The sequence below is a fragment of the Lagenorhynchus albirostris genome, chromosome 8 (genome assembly GCF_949774975.1).
Source record: "Lagenorhynchus albirostris chromosome 8, mLagAlb1.1, whole genome shotgun sequence".
NCBI classification, from domain to species: Eukaryota; Metazoa; Chordata; class Mammalia; order Artiodactyla; family Delphinidae; genus Lagenorhynchus; species Lagenorhynchus albirostris.
Genome location: NC_083102.1, coordinates 48,138,167 through 48,163,197, shown reverse-complemented (window position 1 = coordinate 48,163,197; position 25,031 = coordinate 48,138,167). Strand labels below are relative to the sequence as shown.

Sequence of the window (25,031 nt, the reverse complement as noted above, 5' to 3'; positions counted from 1 at the left end):
TTCCTCTTTTTGTATTGCCTGGAAAAGTTTGTATAAAATTGAGATGGGGTTCGAGCCCTGGTCCGGGGAGATCCCACATGCCACGGAGCAACTAAGTCCATGCGCCACATCTACTGAGCCTGTGCTCTAGAGCCCGTGAGCTACAACTACTGACCCTGCATGCTACAACTACTGAAGCCCGCGTGCCTAGAGCCAGTGCTCCGCAACAAGCCACTGCAATGAGAAGCCCACACACTGCAACAAAGAGTAGCCCCCATTTGCCACAACTAGAGAAAGCCCGCACGCAGCAACGAAGACCCCACGCAGCCAAAAATAAATAAATTAAATAATTAAAAAAAAAAATTGAGACGATCTGCTCCTTGAAAGTCTGGTAACACTCACCTGTAAAACCACCTGGGCCTAATGTTTCCCTTACGAAATTATTTTTTCTTTTTTGCCACTTCTTCAGTTTCTTTAATAGTTACAAGATTATTCAGGCTAATTATTTCTTGAATCTGTTCTGAAAAGTTAAAATTTTCTAGGAATCAATCTATCCCTACCCACAGTAATTTGGACCAAAAATTCATAGCTCCTCAAAGCTGTAATATCCTATTATCCGAATTTAGAAAAAGCATTGTATTTTAAGAGTATTAAATAACATAAGTCAGTTTTGCTTTGTTTTTATTTTTAATGAGGAAATTGAGAATCTGCAATAGCTCTAAAAATAACTGGATGTATCTTGGGTAGCACAAAATCATAACTGTTACTTATGACAAACAGAATAGATGTGCATATATTTTAGCTACCACTTACCACCAGAAACAGGGGCATCCATGAAAACTGCTCCCATTTTCTCAACTTCTTTGGCCAATTCTTTTGAAACCATAGGATCAATAGTACTGGAATCTATTAATAGTGAGCCTTTCTTCACTTTTCTAAGTAAATGAACAGAAATATAGTTTTTAAAAACTATAGTTTTATAATTTGAAAAATATAGTTTACAACTCTGAATAAGCATTTCATGCAACTACCTATATCAGAATCTGCTAAAATTCACCAGATATCAAGGAGGTCTTTGGTTTAATATTAAAAACATTATTAGAACTGGTTCAAAATCTCAAATTCATTTTCAGATCAATTATAGTTCAAAGTAAACTCGAACTATTTCAAAGAAACCAAAATAATCTAATAATCTATATGGTATAAATTCTGGTTTCAGGTGAAATACTAACCATAATAATATAGGTAAGCTAAGATGTAAGCAATTTAAAACACCTATTAACTTTAAAAGGGCTATTTAGTAGGATTTAAATTTTTGTTTGTAAAGTAGCTGGGTCTCTTTAAAAAGTAATTTATTTGTCTTTAACAAGCCATATTGCAAATTTCACATATCCATTTTCATTTCCACTAGGTAGAATAAACATAAGCAGTTAAAATTTAGCCATTTGTTTTAGGATGGCATATTCTTTAATAACTGCAACTTTGGAAAGACAAAATAAGACATCAAACAGGCAGAAAGGAAAACACAGGAATGGACCTATAAATCTCACAGAGACTTTTTGTTCTTTACAGTAAATTTATATACAAACATTGGTAAAAGGGGGAAGCAGTCTTTTCATATATCATATTTTACATCAATAGTTAAGTGGCATTCTTAAAGTAAAACAGTTCTGTTTGCACTATAAGTGCAGACTATATACCTTACAGTCTATAATCTATGCCTATCTTCACTGGCTTGGAAACCGACCTAAATTACAATTTATTTAAAGGGCTATGGCTAACCTTGAATTCAAACGTCCCAAAATTCTTACTACAGATAAACTAACCCAGAGGACATTTAATCATAACCATGATTGGAAAGTTAGAACTGAATAAATAAAAATATTGAAGGGGAAATAGAAAATCATTGCTAAAAACTATAAAAAAGAAATTTTTTTCTACAGAAAAAAATAGCACGCAAAATGCTTTAAACAACAATTTTAGACATATGAATTGATCTGGTCCAAATGCAACGGCTGGGTATGTTCCATAGAAAAGAAATAGCACACTCTGTTATATAGATCACCTCAGTATGTGGAATTCCACTTTACATACCCTAAAATATAAGAATTAAGTTTACCAGTCTTCTGTGATATTAATATTTTTAAGATCTTAAAGCTTTAAGCAAACGGGAAATGGTCTCAAAAATTATACACGCACAGGGTGTGGGGAAATGATCCGGACCCAAAAGAAAATAAAGAACTACCCATGAGAAGCAAATTACACTTCAATGTAAAGCCAAAATCTTTCAAAGCACTCCCTAGACAAAATTGCCCTGGTTGTTGGCCACCATATTCCGAGTAAAGGATATTAATAAACGTAGGATTTTGTCTCCACAAAGTTTTTAGTAACTTTTTCTTCAGAGGTAAAACAGGGCCATAATTGGAACAGACTAGGTAATGAGACAGCTAGGTCACCTCAGGACCACATACACACTGTGGGCCTGAGGGCTCCATCCAAAATGAGAATCTTTCAACTTTCCCTGAAATCTAAACATTTATCTTATCAGTTTTCTGCCTAATATTCAAGTGTCTGTTGCTTCTAAATTTGCTAGTTTTCCAAAGCAATTCAATTTCCCAAAACCTCAAATTTCATGTATTACAGCTTCAAGAAATTAAACCCTTTCTTTTAGCCCTTCATGTGTCTACAAAGCCTACCAGTTTGCTCTAGCTCTCTGCTGAACTTCAACAACAAAACAAGTTAGGAACAGGAATCAGTAAGACCAGAAAACTAAATTCAACCGCTGTCATCCTAACATAACCACAAGGGTTTGGCAATAGGTAGCAAGTAACCAAAAGGTTCTCAAAGCCAGGGAAGCTAGTTACTGGGTAGGAAACTCTGACCTAAATTATATATTATTTAAAGAGCTACTGCTAATCTTTAATTCCACCCTCTCAAAGTTCTTACTACAGATGTACTAACCCAAAGGACATACAATAACTTTTTATTTTATAATAAATTTTAAATAATGGTGTTCTTTCCAATGCTTCGTTTCATTTTTCATAGAAATCTCTTCCTGAATTTCTGTAAACCGTAAGAAAATTATGCTTGTAACATTTGTACAGTTTAAAATGCAAGCTTTAAAAATCTCTTAAACAGGTTACCAATGTAAGTTTAACGCAAGATTAAAGGGAAGAAACAGAAAGCAAAAAAAATGTATTCCCAAAAGTCACATACTTGACTTCAGTGAAAAAATAACCCTTTACAATGAGAGAAACCACACCATTCACTTTTAAGACATAAAAATACAGTACAAGAAGGTTTAACAAACATAATTGTAATTTCACAATAGTTCTAACAAATGTGAAATTCATAAACTATCATAACAAGAACATATCTACAGTTGAGAAATACATACTTTAGAATTCCATTTGCTCCAGAATAAGCTTCTATTGCATTGATGCTGGTGGGCAACATTGTAATAATTCTGTCAGCTTTTTCAGCTACATCTGCTGGGGAAGACACTACCTTTAAAAAAAAAAATTGCAACGGCACATTATTTAAATTAAATGCAAGCAGCTCCTACAGTACAAGTAGGATCCACTTTTTATGCATGCCCATAATAGTGACAGTGAATAAAAACTAATCCTTGTTTTCAAATGACAAAAACAAAAAACGAGCAAAAAAACCCGTTACTGCCTAAAATAGAGTCCATTCCTTCACACATACAGATGCAATTTCTATGGAATCACATCCACTGTTTACTTTAAAAAGTGTGAAGTGAGTTGAGGGGGAAAAGGGCAAAACCCAACAGGCCTGGGAACGGACACACTTCTCATGGATTCCTCTAAGTTGGATTCTTAAACAGCATACTTTTTGGTAGATGCTCTAAGAAAAACATTCTCGTATATCAGACTTGGTAGCTGAACTACAGGATACACCAATTAATTCATGGGCAGCAAAATCCACAAGTAAATTCTCAGGCCCCCATTACCACTATCTTCCAGCCTCTATTTTCAAGAAAAAAAAAAAATTAAGCCTGTTTTATAAAAAGTCAAGACAAGGACATAAGCATGTACTGCACTGAATGTGAGTACCACCATGAAGTCTGAGAGCATGAGCTGTCAGGTCTCCTGTGGAAACCATATATACAACAACGACATACGAACAGGCATCAAGGTACGCTCTCTCTCTCAGAAGTCAGAACCCTGACTTCTGCTTTAATGATGACCATGAACATACTGTACAAGAAAGCTGCTCTGCCCATCCTCTGTACATATGTTTACAAGTATGGGTGTACATACCCTCACTCACATTTCCCCCACCCCCTGCTCTCTCGAATATATACACCATGATACACCTGGCCAGCTGGTCAGCAACCAAAGAGGCCAGAAGAGACCAGATCACTTCTTGACTGAAACTCTCCTTTAACAGAAAGAATCTATCACCCCAATGATCACGAAAGCTCCTTTCCAAAGCCTTTTCTCTCTTTAAAGAAAAGACAAGGAACTATCAGGATAATCAAAACTTTCTCCATAGGAGAACTGGCACATAAGCATCTTAGGAATGGGAACGCCTCTGCTTTTCATGTGGTGGAAGTAAACGAAACACTTTCTTTCTGTCTTTGATGTACAGCTGATGAAAGAATGAGAAACCAAACACAGTGTGCAATCTAAATATTATGAGCTAGAAGCAATTACATTTCATTCTTCCGTAAGAGACTATCAGCTTCTAAATCAAATTCTACATAAAGGCAGTTTTAACATAATTTCATAAGTTGTATTCTAAAATTTCGGATAATCAAGTATCCTGGCACTTTGTGTACTAAGTGATAATATTAAACACCTCAGACTCTAAAGCCAAAAACAACAAAAAAAAAAGACAGTCTCTCTCATCTAAAGGCAATACAGCATTTTAGAGTCTACAAAGTGGCACATTCAACAATATGCATATTTTGATATATAGTGGGGATCGGCCACAAATAATTCTGGAAAAAATTTTTTTCCATCAAATTACAAAGTAATACTTAAGTTAGGCGAAAACCTTTCTTACACTCAAACAAATACTGAGATTTGAAAAGAGGCAACTATTTCCTGGCAAACAATTCAAGTTTCCTTAGGAAAAAAACCAGCTCAGTAAGATGAGAAGAAAAGGAAAAGCTATAGGAGTCATAATTCTCTACTCTTGGACTGTGTCAAGAATATGGGTTACATAGAGAGCCCCATCTGTTCATCCTATTTAAATGAAGTAATAAAGGCATGCAAAATGGTGGCATACCTTTCAGCTGCCTTTCCTTCTATCTCAGCTCCCTCTCTCTTGATCTTTCAGGGACTGTAGTAAGCCAGCCCTGAGGTCTAAGAGTCAACTTCAGACTTTCTCTTAGGAATTCAGAGTCTCTTCCACTGAAGGAAATTCAATTCCATCTAGATAGCTCCTTGAGACATGCCCTCAGGGGTACCAACAATTAGCTCACAGATCTAGGAATACTTCACACCTCCAAGCTTCTTGTGCCAATTCATGCAACTGCCAAGTGCATGGGGTGGCCAATCAGCCCCCTGCATCCCTAGCATCTGCTTCTTGGGATGCCTGGGTTGCCAGAGTACTGCTAACCCCTCAAATATACAGGAAAGTAGTGTCAAAGCTCACAGGTCTGGAAAAAAACACACAATGATAGTGATAGCTGGAATGTCACCACTGTACTGGCCACAACTGCTCCATACGTAACAACTATATAAATTTGGTACATTATAATAACAGTCTCTAATTTGCACTACAGAAGGCATGTTTATTAGACAGACAAGTGTGTCCAGTTATTCAAATCATCTTGCCTTCCATGTGATGACTTCAAGACTCTGAAATAACTGACTAACAAAATTTGGCCATGACTCAAAAGCTGGCAGGAAAAAAACAAACCTTATTGCCAGTCTGACACTCACCACAAAAGCCTTTAGGAGCCAACCTAATTAGAGTCCCTTCAGTTACATTTGCTAATTGAATGGATAAGCAAAGACAGCATGGATCAGGGAAAGGAACACTAATTTGGAAAGCCAGAGACTGGGTTTAGTTATAGCTCAGCCACTAAATCATCTGTGCTTTTGTGCAAATCACTTAACCTCTCTGGCTTCAGTTTACGAAACTACAAAATAAGAATAGTGATTTGGATTATCTTCAAGCGTTTCTATCTCCAAAGTAGAAAGGAAACTTAGCCAAGGGAATTTTTCACATTTAGTAACCTTAAATTCTAGGAAGGCACAGACTCTGTGAAAAAGGGCTGATGGTACAGGGAAGCATCTGCAATGACTCAGTACAAATGTAAAGCATTAGCAGGACTCTTCTACACCTCCACATGTGTGGACGGTCACTAACCTGGCTGACCCTGGAACATGGCTCTGCTCTGATTGTCATGGCCATCCCAGAAAAATCTCTTGACAATTCCAACTGCCTCATTCTTACACCATTGTGAATTAAGGTGACCCTACTTTTCCATTATTTTAATTTTGTTTATAGGAGATTGGTTCCCTTCACAATATCTACAGTCATTAAGAATTTCTGCAACTAGATTCATCTGTATGCTAGTAAGCACCAATGGCAGGTGTACAATATAAAGATTAGACAACTGGACAGATTAAAGACAAAATCTGCTTTGCTGGGTGGGTGGCGGGAGGAATGATGGGGGCATCAGGGCCCAGAGCAATCTGAAGTAACTGCACCTCCTTTTTACATATCCAATGGAAGGAGACAACAGTTAACCTAGTTGTTTTACATAAAGAGAAAAATCTCGCTGTCTCTGCTAGACGAAACAGTCACATAAGTGAAGCTCAGCATTGCTTCCACATAAAGCAAATGGGTAAGAGAAACTTGCAAAGAAACAAGATGAACATGACCTTGGTTAAACCTGCCACTCAGTGTATTTTAATCTTTCCAAGTAGAAATGCATACTGTTGCTTCAAAATTGCACTACCCTTGGGCTTCCCTGGTGGCGCAGTGGATGAGAGTCCGCCTGCCGATGCAGGGGACACGGGTTCATGCCCCGGTCCGGGAAGATCCCACATGCCGCGAAGCGGCTGGGCCCGTGAGCCATAGTCGCTGAGCCTGCGCGTCCGGAGCCTGTGCTCCGCAACGGGAGAGGCCACAACAGTGAGAGGCCCGCGTACTGCAAAAAAAAAAAAAAAAAAAAAAATTGCACTACCCTTAAAAAACTGACCAAAACGGTTTTTGCCTACATCTTGAAACATGTGGTCAACAATGATGAAGCCCACTCAGCAAGAGACTTTTAAAGTTCTCATCTAACAAAACCTGAGTGGATGCCAGATTAGATCTCAATAGAATTACTTAACCAAACATGTTCAGCCTTATAACCCAGGAACAAGATGGTTCCCAAGTTTTTAGGGAGAAAACAAGAGAATCCAATTAAGCCTAGTTCAACCAGAAAACTCACACAGAAATGCTGCATAAGTCCCAAGACTTTTGGCACCACTCAGAGGCATCTCCAAGGAAATTCCCACACAATGAAAATGAAAACGAAGCACAAGTCACATGCCCTGGATGCTACCGCTTAAAAAGAGAAATTGGTATCTTCTGTAAAATAAGAGGAGGACACAAGGGACTCTGCAGAATATGTTCTTAAACGGGGATGCAGTCAAATCACTTTATCTCCTAATTTGGTTTTCATTTTTATCATCATTCTTTCATTTAAAAATATGTCTAGGGCTTCCCTGGTGGCGCAGTGGTTGAGAGTCCGCCTGCCGATGCAGGGGACATGGGTTCGTGCCCCGGTCCGGGAGGATCCCACATGCCGCGGAGCGGCTGGGCCCGTGAGCCATGGCCGCTGAGCCTGCGCGTCCAGAGCCTGTGCTCCGCAACGGGAGAGGCCACAGCAGTGAGAGGGCCGCGTACCGCAAAAAAAAAAATAAATAAATAAAAATATGTCTACAATTCTATTCCAAACAACTCTGGACTCAGTGACTCAGCCAACACAGTGGTGCATTTATATGTGTGGTGTTGGGGAATGAAGATTTGGGAGAAATATGGTATAGATACTAAAGCAACAACCATAACAGTAGTAACAGTGGTGGTAGTAGTAACAGCACTTTCTACGTGCCAGGTTCTCTAGGGCTAAGAGGAAGGTACTATTACTACTGCCATTTTATAAGATGAGAAAATTTAAGTAGAAAGAAGTTAGATAATCTGTCTAAAAGTCACACGGCCAGCACATGATGGAGCTGATATCTGAGCTCAGGCAGCCAGGTTCCTCCTGGGTTTATGCTTTTAAACCACTACATTCACAATTTATTGATTCATGATTTCTAATACCCAAAGGCCTGATAATTATCATGGGTTACATTCTTAGAATAGATGCTAGAAGTTGAAATGATGCATTGTATGTTAAACCCGAGTTTCCAACAGAAATAAAGATATAATAAAGGGATACGGAGAGAGGAAACCGTAAATTTTTTATGGGAATGACCACAGGTAACATATTAAACCAATTATAAATGCCCTAATAGAATTGGTTAACATGTAAAGGTATAAATAAGTTCATTAAATACAGTCAGGCACGTGAAGCATTTTAACATGTCCAAGTTTTTATTTCCTTCATAACCCACGTAGTATTTTTTACTACTAGGTACAGCTGGAAGGAAAACCTCCAGGGTGGTAACACCCTAAAGCACTTCACCTGGAGCTGCAGGTGGACCTTGCACCTTGAGGGGAGGGAGAAGCCAGCCCGTGGAAAGCAGAGCCAAGAAGCAGACAGAAACGGATCTAATTACATCTGTGCCCAAAATTCGGCTGTGCCTGGGTTCAGGCCACTCCCCAACTCTTCAGTTACATGAAACAATAAATGCCCAGTTTTTGCTTTTAAAAAAACAAAAAAACACTTCTTCAAGGAGATGTCCAAAGATCTTTAGAACTAGTTGATTGCTTTTTGATCCAGATATGTCTAGTTTGGTACTTTCTCTCCCTGCAAATTTCCCACCGAAAGCACAGTTGACATTTGAAATCAACTAGCCATGTTTTCTGCAGACTTTGAGGGAAAAAAATTCTGTTTTCTTTGGCTGCCATTTCATCGACTTCACTTGAGATAGTAACATCAGGGAAAGGAAGGGACACCTGTCCTTAAAATGTAAGAGTCAACTCAAATATACTCTGAATTTTTGAACTCTTAATCCATTCACTGCACTATTGTGCACAATGGCAAGAAGTTTCAAAGTTTTCACCTATATTTTTCCATTTCATCCCAAGTCTTCTCTTTGTCTTTTAGTAGTAAAATGAAACTCATTTTTTCCTTTATCAAACATTTTAAAACTAAATATAGCTATGAATTAGTACTACTGACATTTTAACACATCAGAAGTCACACATCCAAATTAACATTACCTTTTAAAGTAGGGGTCTTAGGAAATTACACTTGCTCAAATGACCAAAACGGTTTTTAAGCTGCTGGCATAAAAATCATTTATCAACAAATGTTTTCATTTTATTATGACAGAATATTTCCCCTCAGGCCCAAAGCTTTTTTATACCCTTTACCCTTCTCCTGTCATTTATCTCAATTTCACGTTCTCCTGCCCTCCACTGCTGTTGTAATCAATACTCAGAGGACCTCTTAGAGTAAAGACTCTGAGAGGAAGCAGAGCGGTGAGGGAGATGGGACGTGGGAAAAGAGGGTTCTGCCTTCCAGGCTTTGCCGCCCCAGTGTGAACCGCCCACGCAACTTTCCCACCGTGTGCTGGGAGCGGGGCAGGGCTGGGAGCTGTGGGCAGAAGCTAAGAGAGTCTCACGCTTCACTAATCTGGGACAGGCAGCCACCCAGAACCCATCCTCCTTCCTTCCCCACACCCACTTATGTATCTCAAGGAAGAAGAAAAGCAGGAAAATCTAATAACTGAGGCTGTCTCCTAGAACCCTCTGATTTCTATCCAGGAATCCAAGAGATCTCGTCTCCATGACTTTCATTTCAGGCTACAGCATTTCTGTTTGTAGGTGAGCGAAGATTAAGCACAATATTTATGTAGCTCTCTATCAGAAATGAAACAACTCTTAAGAGTTACTTATTATTTTTCCCCTCAAAACCTGCTTCAGCACTTTATTACTGTCAAAATACAATTTTAATAAAAACTCCCTTCTATTATTTAGTCTTGCCACCTGAGACACATCTAATACATTGCCACATCCAACTCAACCTGTTTTATTCTCCACAGCACTAGGTGGACTGCTAGACACATGCAAGGTACTCAACCTGTATCGGTCGACCTAAAGTAGAAATCTCTAGAAACCTGGAGAGGCTTCCACTTTTAAAGAAAATTGCTCCTTTGTCCCCATTCTTCACCTGGATAAATCCTTATTCTTGTGCTATCTACCTAAATGTCTAGTCTTCAGAGAACGTCCCTGACTGCCCTCTCAGCCAACGTAATGCAGATTTTACTGAAAACTGAAGAGACTCTTCTTCTTTCCACATCACAATTTGGAATCACATATTTGTGTGCTGTGATAATCTAACACCTCCTGTTGGTCCCCAAAGGCAAAGACTGTAACTGTTTTGTTCTGGGCTATATTCCCAGTACCTAGCACATAGAAAGTACTCAAGAAACATCAGTCAAATTAGTAAATTAATGAACGTCCTATCCCGTTTTGCTAAGAGATTCTAAGGTAGCCTTAACCCATAGTGATCAAAGCAATAAAAAGTAACTTTTCTTCACAAAGAAGTGAGAGACTCTGACATTGTCATGTGAATAGAAAGCATTAGAAAAGGAAATAACAGCTCTGTAGAGCAGAGGTGAAACCAAGACTTATGGGAACTTACTTAGAGCTAACACACACACTCCTTACTGTGCCAAACACCATTTTAAGCTCTTTACATATATGAATTCATTTAATCCTCGTAACAACTCCCTGAGAAAGGTTATTATTATTATCCTTATTATTTTACACATGAGGAAACAGATATAGAGACACTAAATAACTTGCCTGAGATTGCAGATACTAAGTGGAAAGGGCAGGTTGTAAACCCATTTTGTAGATTCTAGCTGTACTGGTTTCCAGTGGCTGCCGCAATGTTACCCCAAGCATGGTGGCTTAAAACACAGAAATGTATTCTCACAGCTCTGGAGGCCACAAGTATGAAAGCGAGGTGTAGGCAGCACCATGCTGCCTCCAAAGGAAGATCCTCCTTTGCCTCTACTAGCTTCTGGCTGACCCTGGTGTTCCTTGGCTTGCCACAGTATAACTCTGAAGACTGCCTACGACTTCCCACGGCCTTCCCCTTGTGGCTCTCTGTAAGGACACTCATCATTGCCTTTAGGGCCCACCCGAAATCCAGGATGACCTCATCTCAAGATCTTAAACCTAACTACATCTGCCAAGACCCTGTTTCCAAATAAGGTCACTTTCACAAGTACTGGGGGTTAGAACTTGGACATTTATCTGTTTTTAAAATCACTTTATTGAGATATAATTCACATAACATATAATTTGCCCACCTAAAGTATATAATTTGATGGGTTTTAGTGTATTCACAGATATGTGCAACCAACACAATTTTAGAACTTTTCATCAGTTCAAGAAAAAAAAACCCATATCCATTAGCTATCTCTCCCCTATGCCTGCCTCCCTCTTTACCCTCTTCTCCCAGCCAGCACTAAACAGCCACTGATTTACTTTCTGTCTCTACAGATTTCTCTGTTCTGGACTTTCATGTGTCAGTGCTTCATCCCTTTTTATGGCTGAGTAATATATCATTGTATAGATATACCACATTTTGCTTACCACTGATGGGACATTTAGGTTGTTTCTATCTTTTGGCTGTAATGAATAATGCTGCCATTTATATACAAGTTTCTGTGTGGGTATGTGTTTTCATTTCTCTTTCATATATACCTAGGAGTAGAATTACAATCTCATCAGCAGTGTGTGATAGTTCAATTTCTCCATACTTCTTGTTATCTGCCTTTGTAATTCTAGCCAACCCAGTGGGTGTGGAAATCTCATTGTGGTTTTGATTGCATTTATCTGATGACTAATGATACTGGCATCTTTTCATGTGTTTATTGGTCATTTGTACCTTCTTTGGAGAAATGTCTATTCAGATCCTTTGTCCATTTAATTGAGTCACTTGTCTTTCTGTTTGAATTGTATGACTTCTTTATACATGCTAGATACAAGTCCTTATCAGATATATGATTTGCAAATATTTTATCCCATTCTATGGGTTACCTTTTCACTTTCTTGCTCTTCTTCTTTGGAGCACAAAAGTTTTCAATTTTGATGAAGTTTTATTTTTAATTTTGTTGCTCATGATCTTGGGTGTCATATTTAAGAATCCTTTGCCAAATTCAAGGTCATGAAGATTTCTTCATGTTTTCTTCTAAGATTTTTGTAGGACATCTTTTGGGGGGGCCACTATTCAACCCACTGTATACCCACTCACTATACAATCCATCATAATAGATAACTAGTATTTAATTCCAACAAATTTCATTGGTGCAAAACAACATATTAAACAAGGGTGTGGTATATAATCATTACTGGCCTGACATTAACTGATCCAAAAGAAATCTAGGCACTTTATTTTCTAGTAGACTAGTTTATAAATAGGTAACAGGTAGCTACATTTCAGAATCATCAAGGAAGATGCCACACATACACTTAAAAATGTCTCATACATAAATTTCATTAATTAGTGACTACACATCATGTAATTAAAAGAGCTAAAGCTCCAAAGTCAAAGACAGACCTTTGTTCAGATCCTGGCTCTTGCCATTCACTCACTGTGCAACCTTGGGGATGTTATTTAACTTCTCCAAGCATCAGTTTCCTGAAAATACTTCTGTTACAAAGATAAAATTAGATAATATGTACAAAATATTTAGTAAAAGACCTGACACGTAGGAGGTACTCATTAAATATTAGTTTCTTTTCTCTCTCTTTTAAAATGTAAATGTCTCCTTCACTCAAGTGTAAGTCTTATTCTTAAGGTGGCCTTCCTTCACACCTACCTAAAATTAGCAACACTAAAAAAATAAGAATTTTGTTAGGAAATGGAGGTAAAAGGATAACTTCAGAATATGAGGCAATTCAGGCAGAGCATCAGAAAGCTCCGGAAATCTGGCAAGCAGCAGAAAAGAGATTCACAAAGGGATGATGACCATTTCAGTTCTCCATAGGCAAGTTGTTAAGTGCTACAGGAATAGAGGGAAGAGTAATGGCATTGGTCACAATTTGAAAGGCCCTAAGCTTCTGCTTTGCCAGTCCAAGGTAAATCAGTTTCCATTCAATTTCCACCTCTGTATTACTAGAAGGGGTAGAAAGAGGAAGAGAAATTCATGTGATCTTTCATAAACACACACACACATGAAAACTTCGGGAACATTATTCTCCAAAATGCCAGAAGAATATGCTGTTATTACTTTGATTAAATTCTGTATTTAATTGAAGATATTTCCTCTGTTTAGAGACCAAGTACCGTTGTTACTCTTACAAATAAATATATAAACCACTGTAAAATGCCAACATCAAATAGATGTGTTATCCCAAAAAGTAATATCCATCTCCTCAGAAAAACAATCCATCCCAGACTGAATATCAGCTTGGAACTCCTTACCATCCTTGAAGATGGTAAAGCCACCTTTCCTAGAACAAAGAATTGATCAAACCTCTCCAACAAGTCTAAGTCCCTAAGCTACTTAAGGTCATCAGTAAACCTACTGCACTGGTGGTACAGTGTCAATATTCAGAGACTATATGGGCATAAGCAGCCACAACCCTCCCCTGAAAAGTTCCAAGATGATACTCACACATCCTCAAACAACACTGCTGCCACCCCCAGATGGCATACAAACCATGATGGAGAAGGAGATGGAGGATATCCAGATCTGCAAGTAGCCTCTAAGTTGCTTAAACCTGTTCTTTATGTATGCATTGCATTTTCTCAGTATTTATTTCAAGCCTATTACCTAGAAGTTGACTATTTATTTGTTCTCTAACCTTTTTCTATACTTCTCAGGAATTTTTTAGTATTCACCCAGTTCTGGGATTACATTCAGCCCTCAATTACCACTCTACAACTTGTACAAGAAGAATTTCCTTCATACCTTGAAAAAAAAACTCTAAATTCAGTTACTAGTAAACGGTCTCATGTGTGTGTGTGTGTGTTTGTGTGTGTGTTTGTACACATATTTTACATATCATATAATATACACATATATAATATTACATATAGAGAAATAAAACTAACAAGTTAACTTTACAAATCCATTGTGTATACTTCTAAGAAGATGTCACTTATTTGAATGTGGAACATCAAAATCTAGAAAACATTTTTAAACATCAAAATCTAAAAGAATCGGGGGCTTCCCTGGTGGCGCAGTGGTTGAGAGTCTGCCTGCCAATGCAGGGGACACAAGTTCAAGCCCTGGTCTGGGAAGATCCCACATGCCGCGGAGCAACCAGGCCCGTGAACCACAACTACTGAGCCTGCGCGTCTGGAGCCTGTGCTCCGCAACAAGAGAGGCCGCGATAGTGAGAGGCCCGCGCACCGCGATGAAGGGTGGCCCCCGCTCGCCTCAACTAGAGAAAGCCCTCGCACAGAAACAAAGACCCAACACAGCCAAAATAATAATAATAAATAAATAAAAATTTTTTAAAAATCTTAAGAAAAGGTCTTACCTGTTCACCTGCATCTAGAAACTCTTTGCATGCATCAGGGAACACATCATAAATAATGAGTGGATAGCCATGTTTCATGAGATTTTTTGCCATTGGATTCCCCATGTTGCCTACTCCAATGAATCCAACTGGAGTCTTAGAAGCCATTGACCTAGAACACACTGATTTCAATACATTAGTTTTAACAGGAGCAGATAACATGCTTTATTGTAAATATTCACTCAATATTAAGAAGTCATTGTGATTTTGATATTTTCTATTAAAAAAAACTTTTTAAAGATTAGTTTTAAACTAATGATCATTTAAAGATATCAACAATGTATAGGCAGACTAACTTCTGAGTATATAGTTCTCCAGGAAGCAATCATAAAATTTTAAGCATTCTCTCTTCTGCTTTCTATCTCTATAACATCCCCTTACTATTTTTAACAATAAACTTAATGTCATCATTTATTAAACCTATTATATACTTTACCTGTTAAGTGAAGTATCCTAGATTCTCTTATCTATATTACCTTCTCTAATAATGTGTATTAAAAACTGGAAGTATTCAATAAAACCTGTATCTTGGACAAGGTCCAAGAATGGGAAAACGTTTTACCTTCCCATTTCCATATTTATAGAAACCATCCCCTCCAATGGTATAAAAAACAATCTTAATAAAAATGTTAAACCCAGAAGAATGTATTTCAACCAGAAGTCACCAGTTTATAAATGGGGTCCTAGGAGAGAGCAGGGGGACACTTCCATGAGCTTTCCATGGCCAGGGTTAACAGTCTCGGGACCCTGAGATAACAACTCCGTGCACTTTCAGAGAAGAGGCATCTCCATTTACAGAAAAAGAAAATTGTTCTTAAAATGCTATATGCAGGGCTTCCCTGGTGGCACAGTGGTTAAGAATCCGCCTGCCAATGCAGGGGACATGGGTTCAAGCCCCGGTCCGGGAAGATCCCACATGCCTGCCGCAGAGCAACTAAGCCCATGAGCCACAACTACTGAGCCTGTGATCTAGAACCCGCAAGCCACAACTACTGAAGCCCACGTGCCTAGAGCCCGTGCTCCACAATAAGAGAAGCTACCGCAATGAGAAGCCTGCGCACCGCAACGAAGAGTAGCCCCTGCTTGCCGCAACTAGAGAAAGCCGGCACACAGCAACAAAGACCCAACACAGCCAAAAATAAATTCACACACGCAAAAAAAAAAGCTGTATGCAGATTTTGTTTGATTTGATTTTCTTCCTTTTTACAAAAGGCTTTTTGAAATCACACTGGGGCATACAATTCAAGATAATGCTTTTTGCAAGAGAGCAGACAGGCTTCGCATCACCATGAAAATAATATTAGACACGATTTCTCTATTTCTAGATTTAGAACTCCTCTCAAGTATTTACTGCATGAAGTACTATGACACAAGCAAGATGTGGTCCTTGCCCTCCAAAAGTTCACAGTCTAGTGAGAGAACAAAGAGAAATAACTCCACTTGCCCATTTCCGTATCATTTCCCGGCTTTATTTTTCCTTTTTCTTTCAAGGACTCCAGTTTTAAAACTGTGTAGTGCACCAACTAATCACAGTCACCCTTTTTCATTTTTTCAGATCCTCCCAACTAATGGATCCCTGCTCCTCCTTCAACTTAATCTCAATGTAATGAGATTTCCTAAAAGCAAATGATTTGAAGCCCTAATGCTTAAGAAATAGAGGCCTTCTTGGGTCAGAAGCACATTTCATTCCTATGAACTCCATGACTGTCTCTGTTTAACATTTCTGTTAAAGAGGGTGTCATTCCTGTGCATCATCACCTTACCAGTGCTGAGTTTCACATGCTGGGTATGATAGGAGTCCTGTGCCTAACTTTCTGGTTCACAAGGGGTTTAATGACAGTGAAATGACACCTCACTGAATTTTTATTTTGATATTAAGCAGAATGATAAGTATACTTTGTAAGAGAACTCTAATACTAACAACTAGCATGCCTGACTACTGTGTTAAGCTTGAAAAGGTATAATTTAAGAACATTAGAAACTAGGAATATTATTTAAATGCAGTTAATTTTAATAGGCAACTCACTCTAAGTCAAACACTTAACTATGGCAAGGTAGAACCATAATTCATTCACACATTCAACAAATATGAAGCAACTATCATATGTACCATGGCAGATGCCATCAAAGACACAAATGACATACAGTCCTTGCTTTCAACCAGCTTAAAACACAAGAGAACGACTATGTACACAGACACTAAAACATGAAAGTGAAGGATAAAGTATGAAAAATAATGCTGATACTAAAGAACTCATCTGGTTTGGGAACTTGAAAAAGCTAGCATTTGACCTGAGTATTCTAGGATGGGTAGGCTTTCAAATGGAATCAGAGTAGGAACAAAGGGAGCTCCATATAGTAAAGGAATGAGTATGCACATGAGTATATGCAAGGAAATAGGAAAGCCAAGAAAAAAATGAATAACAGTAAAAGTTAATATTTGTGGCAATTTTACTACATGCCAGACACTATACTCAGTACTTTATAAATAGCACTGTCATCCCATCCCATCATTAAGCCTATCTTCCAGCTCAGGTCCCTGACACTTTGTTAGTTTAAATAAAATGCCTAAGACTTTATAAGGTTGTAATGCCAAGATTCATATTCAGCCAATCTGACTCTAGGTTCTTCATTTTTAAGTGCCCTCTACTCTTCCTACAGGACGCACAAAGAAACAAAACAGCAAGATTAAGATTGAAAGAAAAAATGCAACCATAATGTGGAAGGCTGGGAAGTATGCTGTAAACAATTTGAGTGTATTTGGTAAGCAAGCGGTGGTACCCCAGACTGAATGTTTGTTTGGTCCTCCCAAAATTTCTATGTTGAAAAAATAATTCCCAGTGTGAGGGTATTTGGAGGTGGGGCCTTTGGGCAGTGATTAGATCATGAGGGGAGAACCCTCACGAACGGGACTAACGCCTTTACAAAAGAGGCCGCAGAGAGCTCCCTCATCCCCTTCCACCATGTGAGGACACAGTGAAAAGGTGGCTGTCTTTGAACCAAGAAGTGGGCCCTCACCTGACACTAAATATGCCAGCACCTTTATTTTGGAATTCCCAGCCTCCAGAACTGTGAGAAATAGTTCTCTGCTGTTTATAAGCCACCCAGTCTATGGTATTTTGTTACAGCAGCCCAAACAGACTAAGACAGGTAGTTACTGAAAGGTTTGGGCAAGAGAAATGACCTGACCAAACCCATGCTTTAGGACAGAAATGAGGCAGCAGTGTACAATGGATGAACTAAAGGAAGAGCCTGGAGGCAAAAAGACCAACATAAAAGTGACTGTCTAGGTCTGTCTTAGTCCATTCCAGCTGCTGTAACAAATATACCATAGTATAGTTGTTATGATGACTTAAACAACAAGCATTTATTTCTTACAGTTCCGGAGGCTGGGAAGACCAAGATCAAGTAGGCAACAGATCCAGTATCTGGTGAGCGCTCACTTCCTGGCTTGCAGATGACCATTTTCTTGTATCTCTGGAGAGCAGAGAGAGAAGACAAGCTCTCCTTCCTGTTTTTAGGACACTAATCCCATTCATGAGGGCTCCACCCTCATAACCCAATTACTTCCCAAAGGCCCCACCTCCTAATACTACCACATTGGGGATTAGGATTTCAACACATGAATTTTGGAGGGCTACAAACATTCAGTTCACAGTAAGGGCAGAGTTAATAAAGACTGGTGGCTATAGAAAAGACAGATATGAAAAATATTTCAAATACAGTAGTAAAAGGACAGAGCAATAGGTTGGATTATAATATAATTACAGAAGAAAAGGACAGTGACCTTAAAAACAAAGAAACAGAAACTATCCAAAACAAAACACAGAAAAAAGAATTTAAAAAATAAAAAGAACATTAGTGAGCAGTGAGACAGCTTCAACCAGCCAAACACACAGCGAAATTGGAGTCCTCAAATGAGAGGAGAGCAAAGTGGGGACAAGAAAAATATGTGAAGAACTAATGGGAAAAATTTCCAAATTTGATGAAAACCATAAACCCCATGCATCCAAGCTCAGTGAACCCCAACACAAGAAACATGAAGAAAACTATACCAAGACACATCATAATCAAAATGCTCAAAAGCAACTGGCAGAAAAAAGACATTATGTACAAAGGAACAAAGATAAGAATGAAGGCAGATTTCCTGTCAGAAACAAAGCCAGTGAGAAAACAGGAGAGCATCATCTTTAAAGAACTGAAACAAAAAACAACTGTCAAGATAGGAATCTATCTAGCCAGTGAAACTGTACAATTATAGATGTTTGAGTAGGTAGAGAGGCATGAGGAAACTGATGGGGGAGGGGTGAATGCATACATTCACTGTCTTGATTGTGATGATGGTTTGATGGTTTCACAGGTATATACACGTCAAAACTCATCAAACTGTAAATGTTAAACAGGTGCAGTTTATTGTAAGTCAACTATATTACAATAAAGCTGTTTTTAAAGAGTCAACATGTTTACAGAAAAAACAAACAAGAGAAAACATTTCTCAATCTAAAGATACTAAAGTGATATATCAACCGAATGCAACGTGTGAAGTTTGAATGGATCTGGATTTGGGTGTTGGGGGTGAAAGTCTTATGACATTCTAAGGAAAATTATGAAATTTTAAATATGAGCTGTATATTAGGATGATACCAGGGAAGTGCTAATTGTCTTAGGTAATGGTAATATGGTTATGTAGGAGACAGTCCTTCTTAGGAGATTCACACTGAATCATTTAGGGTTTAAAGTGTCATAGTGTCTGCATTTTAATTTCAAATGATACAGGTGGGATATGAATATACTTGGAAAGAAATAAAGCAAATATGGCAAAAGGCTGGTTAACAACCGTTGACACTGAGCAAAGAGTACACAGATGTTCATGGCATTATTCTTTCAATACTTTGAAATTGTTCATAATAAAACAAGGGGGAAAAACTTAGCACATGTCAAAAAAAAATCACAAACATGACAAAACACAAATAACTAGGAAGAACACTTGCAACACACGATAGAAATAGGGCTACTTTACTATATATGCAAATAACTTTAAAATCTGGAAGAAAAATGTAAATAATCCATTGTTTTAAAGTATGCCAAAATCACAAAATGACAGTTAACATAAAATATTAAAAAAAACTTTGAAAAACTGCTCAACTTCTGTCATAACTAGAGTAATGCAAAACAAAGCAATGTAATACCATTTTCACCTATCAGCTGGACAAATGTGTTTCTTTGATAAACTCACACCTGGTTAAAAAGGACTGATAAAACATATACTCTCATACACTGTAGAATTGTATTTTATGTCATCCTTTTAGAGAGCAATTTGAAAAAAGGATCTACATTTGAATTTTATTATAAAATTTAAATTTAAAATGTACATACTCTTTGACCCAGTAATTCCATTTGCAGGAATTTATACTATACGTAAGGGGTCAGCACACTTTTTCTTAAAGGGTGAGGGGGTAAACAATTTCAGTTTGGGGCCACAAGGCCTCTGTCACAACTATTCAACTCATCCACTATAGTTTTAAAACAGCCATATACAATATAAAAACAAGTGGCTGTGCTTGTTTTCCAATATAATTTTATTTACAAAAACAGGGACCCAGCTATTGGGCCACAGTTTGCTGACCTCTACTACATATAAACTCTGAACAACACAAAAATATAGTTTACTATAGGAATGTTTGTAACAACAGAAACATTATAAATAACTAAATACACATTATTAACAGGGCACTTAATTTATAATAACTAAATATACATTAACAAGGTACTTGATATTTCATAGAAAATCAATACAATGAAATAGTATGCAATGTTCAAAAGAATGTGATATATCTATCTAAAAGTATAAGGAAAAAAATCTCCAGGACATGTTATTAAGTGAAAAAAAGCAAGACGCAGAGCATTATATATAATAACATACAGTATATGAGAAAAAAGAATACATATGCATTAAACGTTTTTAAGTTTCTGTAAGATGCTTAAGAAACAGCAGTTCCAGCTAGAAAGTTGGACTGATGGGTCAGAGTTAGAGAAAAGACTCTTACTTTTCATTTTATAATCTTTTGAGTTTTTACCATGTGCATATAACTTTTATGACTACTTTTATAATAAATGAAATAAATAAATTGGCACACAGTGAGTGTTTAATAGTGTTGTATGAATGAATTACTAACTAGAGAGAGCTTTCATCAAATGAGGATAAAAGTCAGTGCTGAAGCAAGAGTAAAGATAGTGATAAAGTGGATCCATCAAAGGTAATTTGTATTGCAGCAACCATTAAGCAAACGCTGCAGGTTGACTCTCCAATATCCTTTCCTCCCAGACCTATGGTGAAGTTCCAAATTACCTAAACCAATTATGGTACCTGCATCTCTCTGCAAATGACTGTTCACAGATTGGCAGCCCTAAGTAAAAGATTTAGAAAAATCTTTTTTAAAAATCTTTTTAGAAAAATCAGAGTATGTAATAGGAAATGAACTAGAGATTAAAGAAAAGATTGTATCTAATCAGCAAACTCTTGTGACTCTCCGTAACACTACTTAAGCGGCAGCCAGGAGGAAGAAGAAACTAGCCAGAAAATTTGGCAAAGTTAGTTTCTAAATATACAGATGTAAATTTACAGATTATGACCTTTTCTCCAATGGGACATGGACAAAGTTATCCATATCTTGGTAACATGAAGTGCCACCAAAAACCAGGCGACTCTAGGTTTCAAAATGCAAAAATTGGTAATAGGTTAATTATTTTACACTTCTAAAAGTTTTTTTTCTCTCATCAAAGTAATTCATTGTAGAAAACTGAAAAATACGAAAAAGTATAAAGTCATAAGGGAAAAAGTTAATCTCACTACACAAAAATAATCAGTTAGCATTTTGTATAGCCCTTCCAGTCTTCTGAATGCATTTTTTCATTATGAGACTCTATACTGCATACACAACTTTGTGTCCTACTTTATCACATATTACATCATAAGCATTCTTTTTGCTTTAATGCTAAGAGTTACTAAACTAAGGGTAATGACTTACTCTATAAAGGCCTTTATTATTTGGGTCAAGTTATTTTAGAAATACAGTTGACCCTTGAACCATGAGTGGGGTTGGGGCACTGACGCTCCTCACAAAATCCAAGTATAATTTACAGTTGGCCCTGCACAACCTGCTCCAATCTGCAAGTTAAACCAACTGTAGTACAAATTTATTGAAAAAAATCCATGCATAAGCTGACCCATGCAGTTCAAACCCATTTTGTTCAAAGGTCAACTGTATTCTCCTTATGCAATTTCACAAGTTTAAGGTCAACTTTTGGTCCCCAGAACCATGTGCAGCTTTTCAGAGTTTCATGTGCAACCCTAGAAGCTAATGTAAAGAGGGAAAAAATGGCATATATTTGATTTATACAACGAGTTATGCTGTTTTGAAGGCAGAGTTCGTACACACACAAAGAGCCAATAATGAAAAAGAACTGTATTCCCATTTCTGTCTATAATGCTGGCTAATTTTCCCACTCCACTTTTGGTCAGGTGGTCGCTTTAAGATGATCTGTTACAAATTATTTTTCCTTGTACTTGTTAGTGAATCAAATGACTGTAGAGGGTCAACATCTGTCATTTTTTTTGTCTGTACAAAGAAGTCTGAAACTAAATTTAATTACCTTTTAAGATAAAACATAAAACTTACTTTTATTAAATGGTGATGAAATAGTAATGTATGAAAAAAATAGTAATGTATGTTTAGTTTAATAGTTCTCATTTTTCTATTTCCTTTTCAATGCTTTAAATATTTTAAAAGTAAGACATGCTATTACCAGCAACTTTTAGATGTCATTTTTTTCAAACTGTAAATAACTGTATAGATCTTTATAATATTACCCTCCATATGATATAAACATCTTAAACATACCATGGAGACAAACATCCCACAGAATTCAGATCACTAAATGTTACCATTTGAACACAGTTCTTTTTCTTAATGTCCCTAGACTCCAAACTGGCACATAATTTTTCTTTTAAGACTCCAACATCAAAAAAGTTAACACTTCTGTAGTAAATTAAAGTTAACAAAAATGTTTAAAACAATTCCACAGAGTAAAAACAATTACTGAGGCATTTTAAACAATCATCACACACACAAAAACATTTTTTTAATTTGTCATAAATCTATATTCTTACAATGTATTTGGGTCAAAGAACAAGATTATATGCCAAAGTAGTCTACCAGCATTTCAAGGTAGGCCTTTCCAGTCTACAGAAGCATTTATTATAGTCACACGCCTCAGACTCTTCTTCCATAAATTTTAAGAACTTTCCTGTAACTCTAAAAGGTACTTCAAGGGTTCATTAAAATACCGTTAGAACACCTTGTAAAACCACTAAACAGCACGTATGTCTTCCTTGACTAATCAAAACTGAAAGAACTGTGCATTCATGTGAAAACTGGTGCTACGTTTACTACTGCAGAAGAGTGATTTTTTTTTAAGTATCTCCAATGTAGGAGGCATTTTTTGTAGTTCAATACATGTAGCTCAAACAGTGGTTACACTCAAGTTTGGCAATTTCTGTGAGTTTGTATCTCATTACTGTGATTCTGTATCAGACATCTGTTCTCTCCCATCATATGGAGCTTTCCCTTTTAAAGCCAGAGAGGAAATTCACTCTTTTGCATAGATTTGTACTGACGGGGAGGAAGGGAAGCTGTTAAGAACTCAATTCCCAGCCTTTTTTTTTAAAGTAAAGATCAGAAAAAATTAATACCAAGGCTTTTTCAATCTCCCAAGTATGAGAGTGCTAAATAGTGCATTTTCAAAACTAAAAATTTTACAGGAAGACAATGGCAGTTTCCCCACAAATCAACCTATTTTCCAATTAAAGAGAAATCCTGCTGTAGAAGAAAAGTGCAGGAATCATAAAGAATCAAGGACTACTTTCTAGATCCTGCTGTAATATCCTAATTCACTTATCCAAGGGGCTTTAGGTTCTTCCATCTGAAAAATGAAAGATTAGTTCTCTGTGGGTCTAAAAGTGCCTCTTCCTAAATCGATGGTTAGCTTCCATAACTTATAATGATATGAGGGGTGGGAGGGGACGGAAGCAGGATAGGTTCAGGCCACAATTTTGAGAACGTTGAAAGTATTCTGGTTAATAATTTGACAGAAGTGTCATCTTCAGGTAGCCCAGTTACAGAGAAGCGGTGGAAGCCCGCCTGGCTGGTCAAGGGTGACTTAAAACTTTGCTGGAAAGACTGATCACCTGATTCGTAAGACTTCACTTGTGTAAAAACATCAGAAACAATTAAGGTGATTACAACAAAAATCAGGGCTGCGGCCGGAGAGCGCGCCCACCCGGGGCGCTGCAAGGCCAGCCAGCGCTGCAAGGCCAGGGGTCGCTGGGGTGGGTAAGGGGTAGCCCCTGGGGCTGGGCCCTCCAATTGTCCTCAAAGCCCTAACTCCAAAGAAGCAGGACTCGGACCCAAATACTCCTCTCTCTACCCCAAGCTCTTCCCATTCCTTCCTAAGTCCCAAAAGGACGCCGAACCCCATTCATCTAGATCTGGGTGGGGAGAATGGGGGGAAGCACTAGTGGCGCGGGCCGCAGAAGAGGCCAGGCCTTGGAACCAGTCAAAATGTTGGGTTTTAAGCCCCGATCCAACCGCAGCGCCTCCGGTGATAAGACCTCTTCAGCCATCAGGGAGCGCGAAGCGGGCGGCCGGAGGAGGGACTGGGGAAGAAGGCGCGAGGTCCTTACCCGCTGCAAGGCTGGCCACTGCCGGTTGCTGCCGGCGGCTCCAGTACCGGAGGCCGGAGGCAGCTCCACGGAGCCGTAAGGAGGCTGCCATGCTGCCCCCGCCCCGCCTCCCCACGGTGACCTCCGCGGCTCCCAGCTCACCCACTGACTGCTAGGGTGCGTGGTGCGGCGGGCGGGATCGGCTGCGGCGTGGGGCCGCATGCGCACGCGCTCTGCCGCTCGGGGCGGGCACCTACCCGCGAGGGGAGGAGCGCGGCCCCGAGAGGCGCGGCCCGGCGGGACATAGGACGTCAATCCCCTTACGGACAGGGAATCAAACCAATCAGAATTCCCACATCCTCCGCCCTTTGCGAACCACGAATAGGAGGCCTTCTCGGAGTAGCACATCCGGCGCCCTGACCCCGCCCCCAAGTTCCTCCCTCATTTACAGACTGAGGGCTGGAGTCTCCTTGTTTACCAAAACACAAAGGGTTTGTGGGAGGCGGCGGCTGTCACTCACGAACGCCTCCTTGGAGCATCTGACCCTCAGAACCGCCCCCTTGGAGTGTTGTAACTGCATGTGTTGCTTCCTTGCAGTCAAGGGCATAACTTTGACTCGCGGCAGCTGCTGCAATAGTTAAGCAAGGGC

At 38.5% G+C, this 25,031-nt stretch overlaps 1 protein-coding gene across 1 annotated transcript in view; it reads right to left on the bottom strand.

Moving 5' to 3' along the window:
• HIBADH (3-hydroxyisobutyrate dehydrogenase) overlaps positions 1 to 24,592 on the bottom strand; it is a 105,009-nt gene extending 80,417 nt beyond the window's left edge. The window contains exons 1-4 of the mRNA XM_060156047.1: positions 24,404 to 24,592; positions 14,623 to 14,783; positions 3,377 to 3,486; positions 793 to 914 (exon numbers count right to left, since the gene is read on the bottom strand). Coding sequence (XP_060012030.1) covers positions 793 to 914; positions 3,377 to 3,486; positions 14,623 to 14,783; positions 24,404 to 24,494 — 484 coding nt within the window. The 5' untranslated portion in view covers positions 24,495 to 24,592. The remainder of the gene's footprint in view (positions 1 to 792; positions 915 to 3,376; positions 3,487 to 14,622; positions 14,784 to 24,403) is intronic.
• Between the last annotated feature and the right edge of the window lie 439 nt (positions 24,593 to 25,031).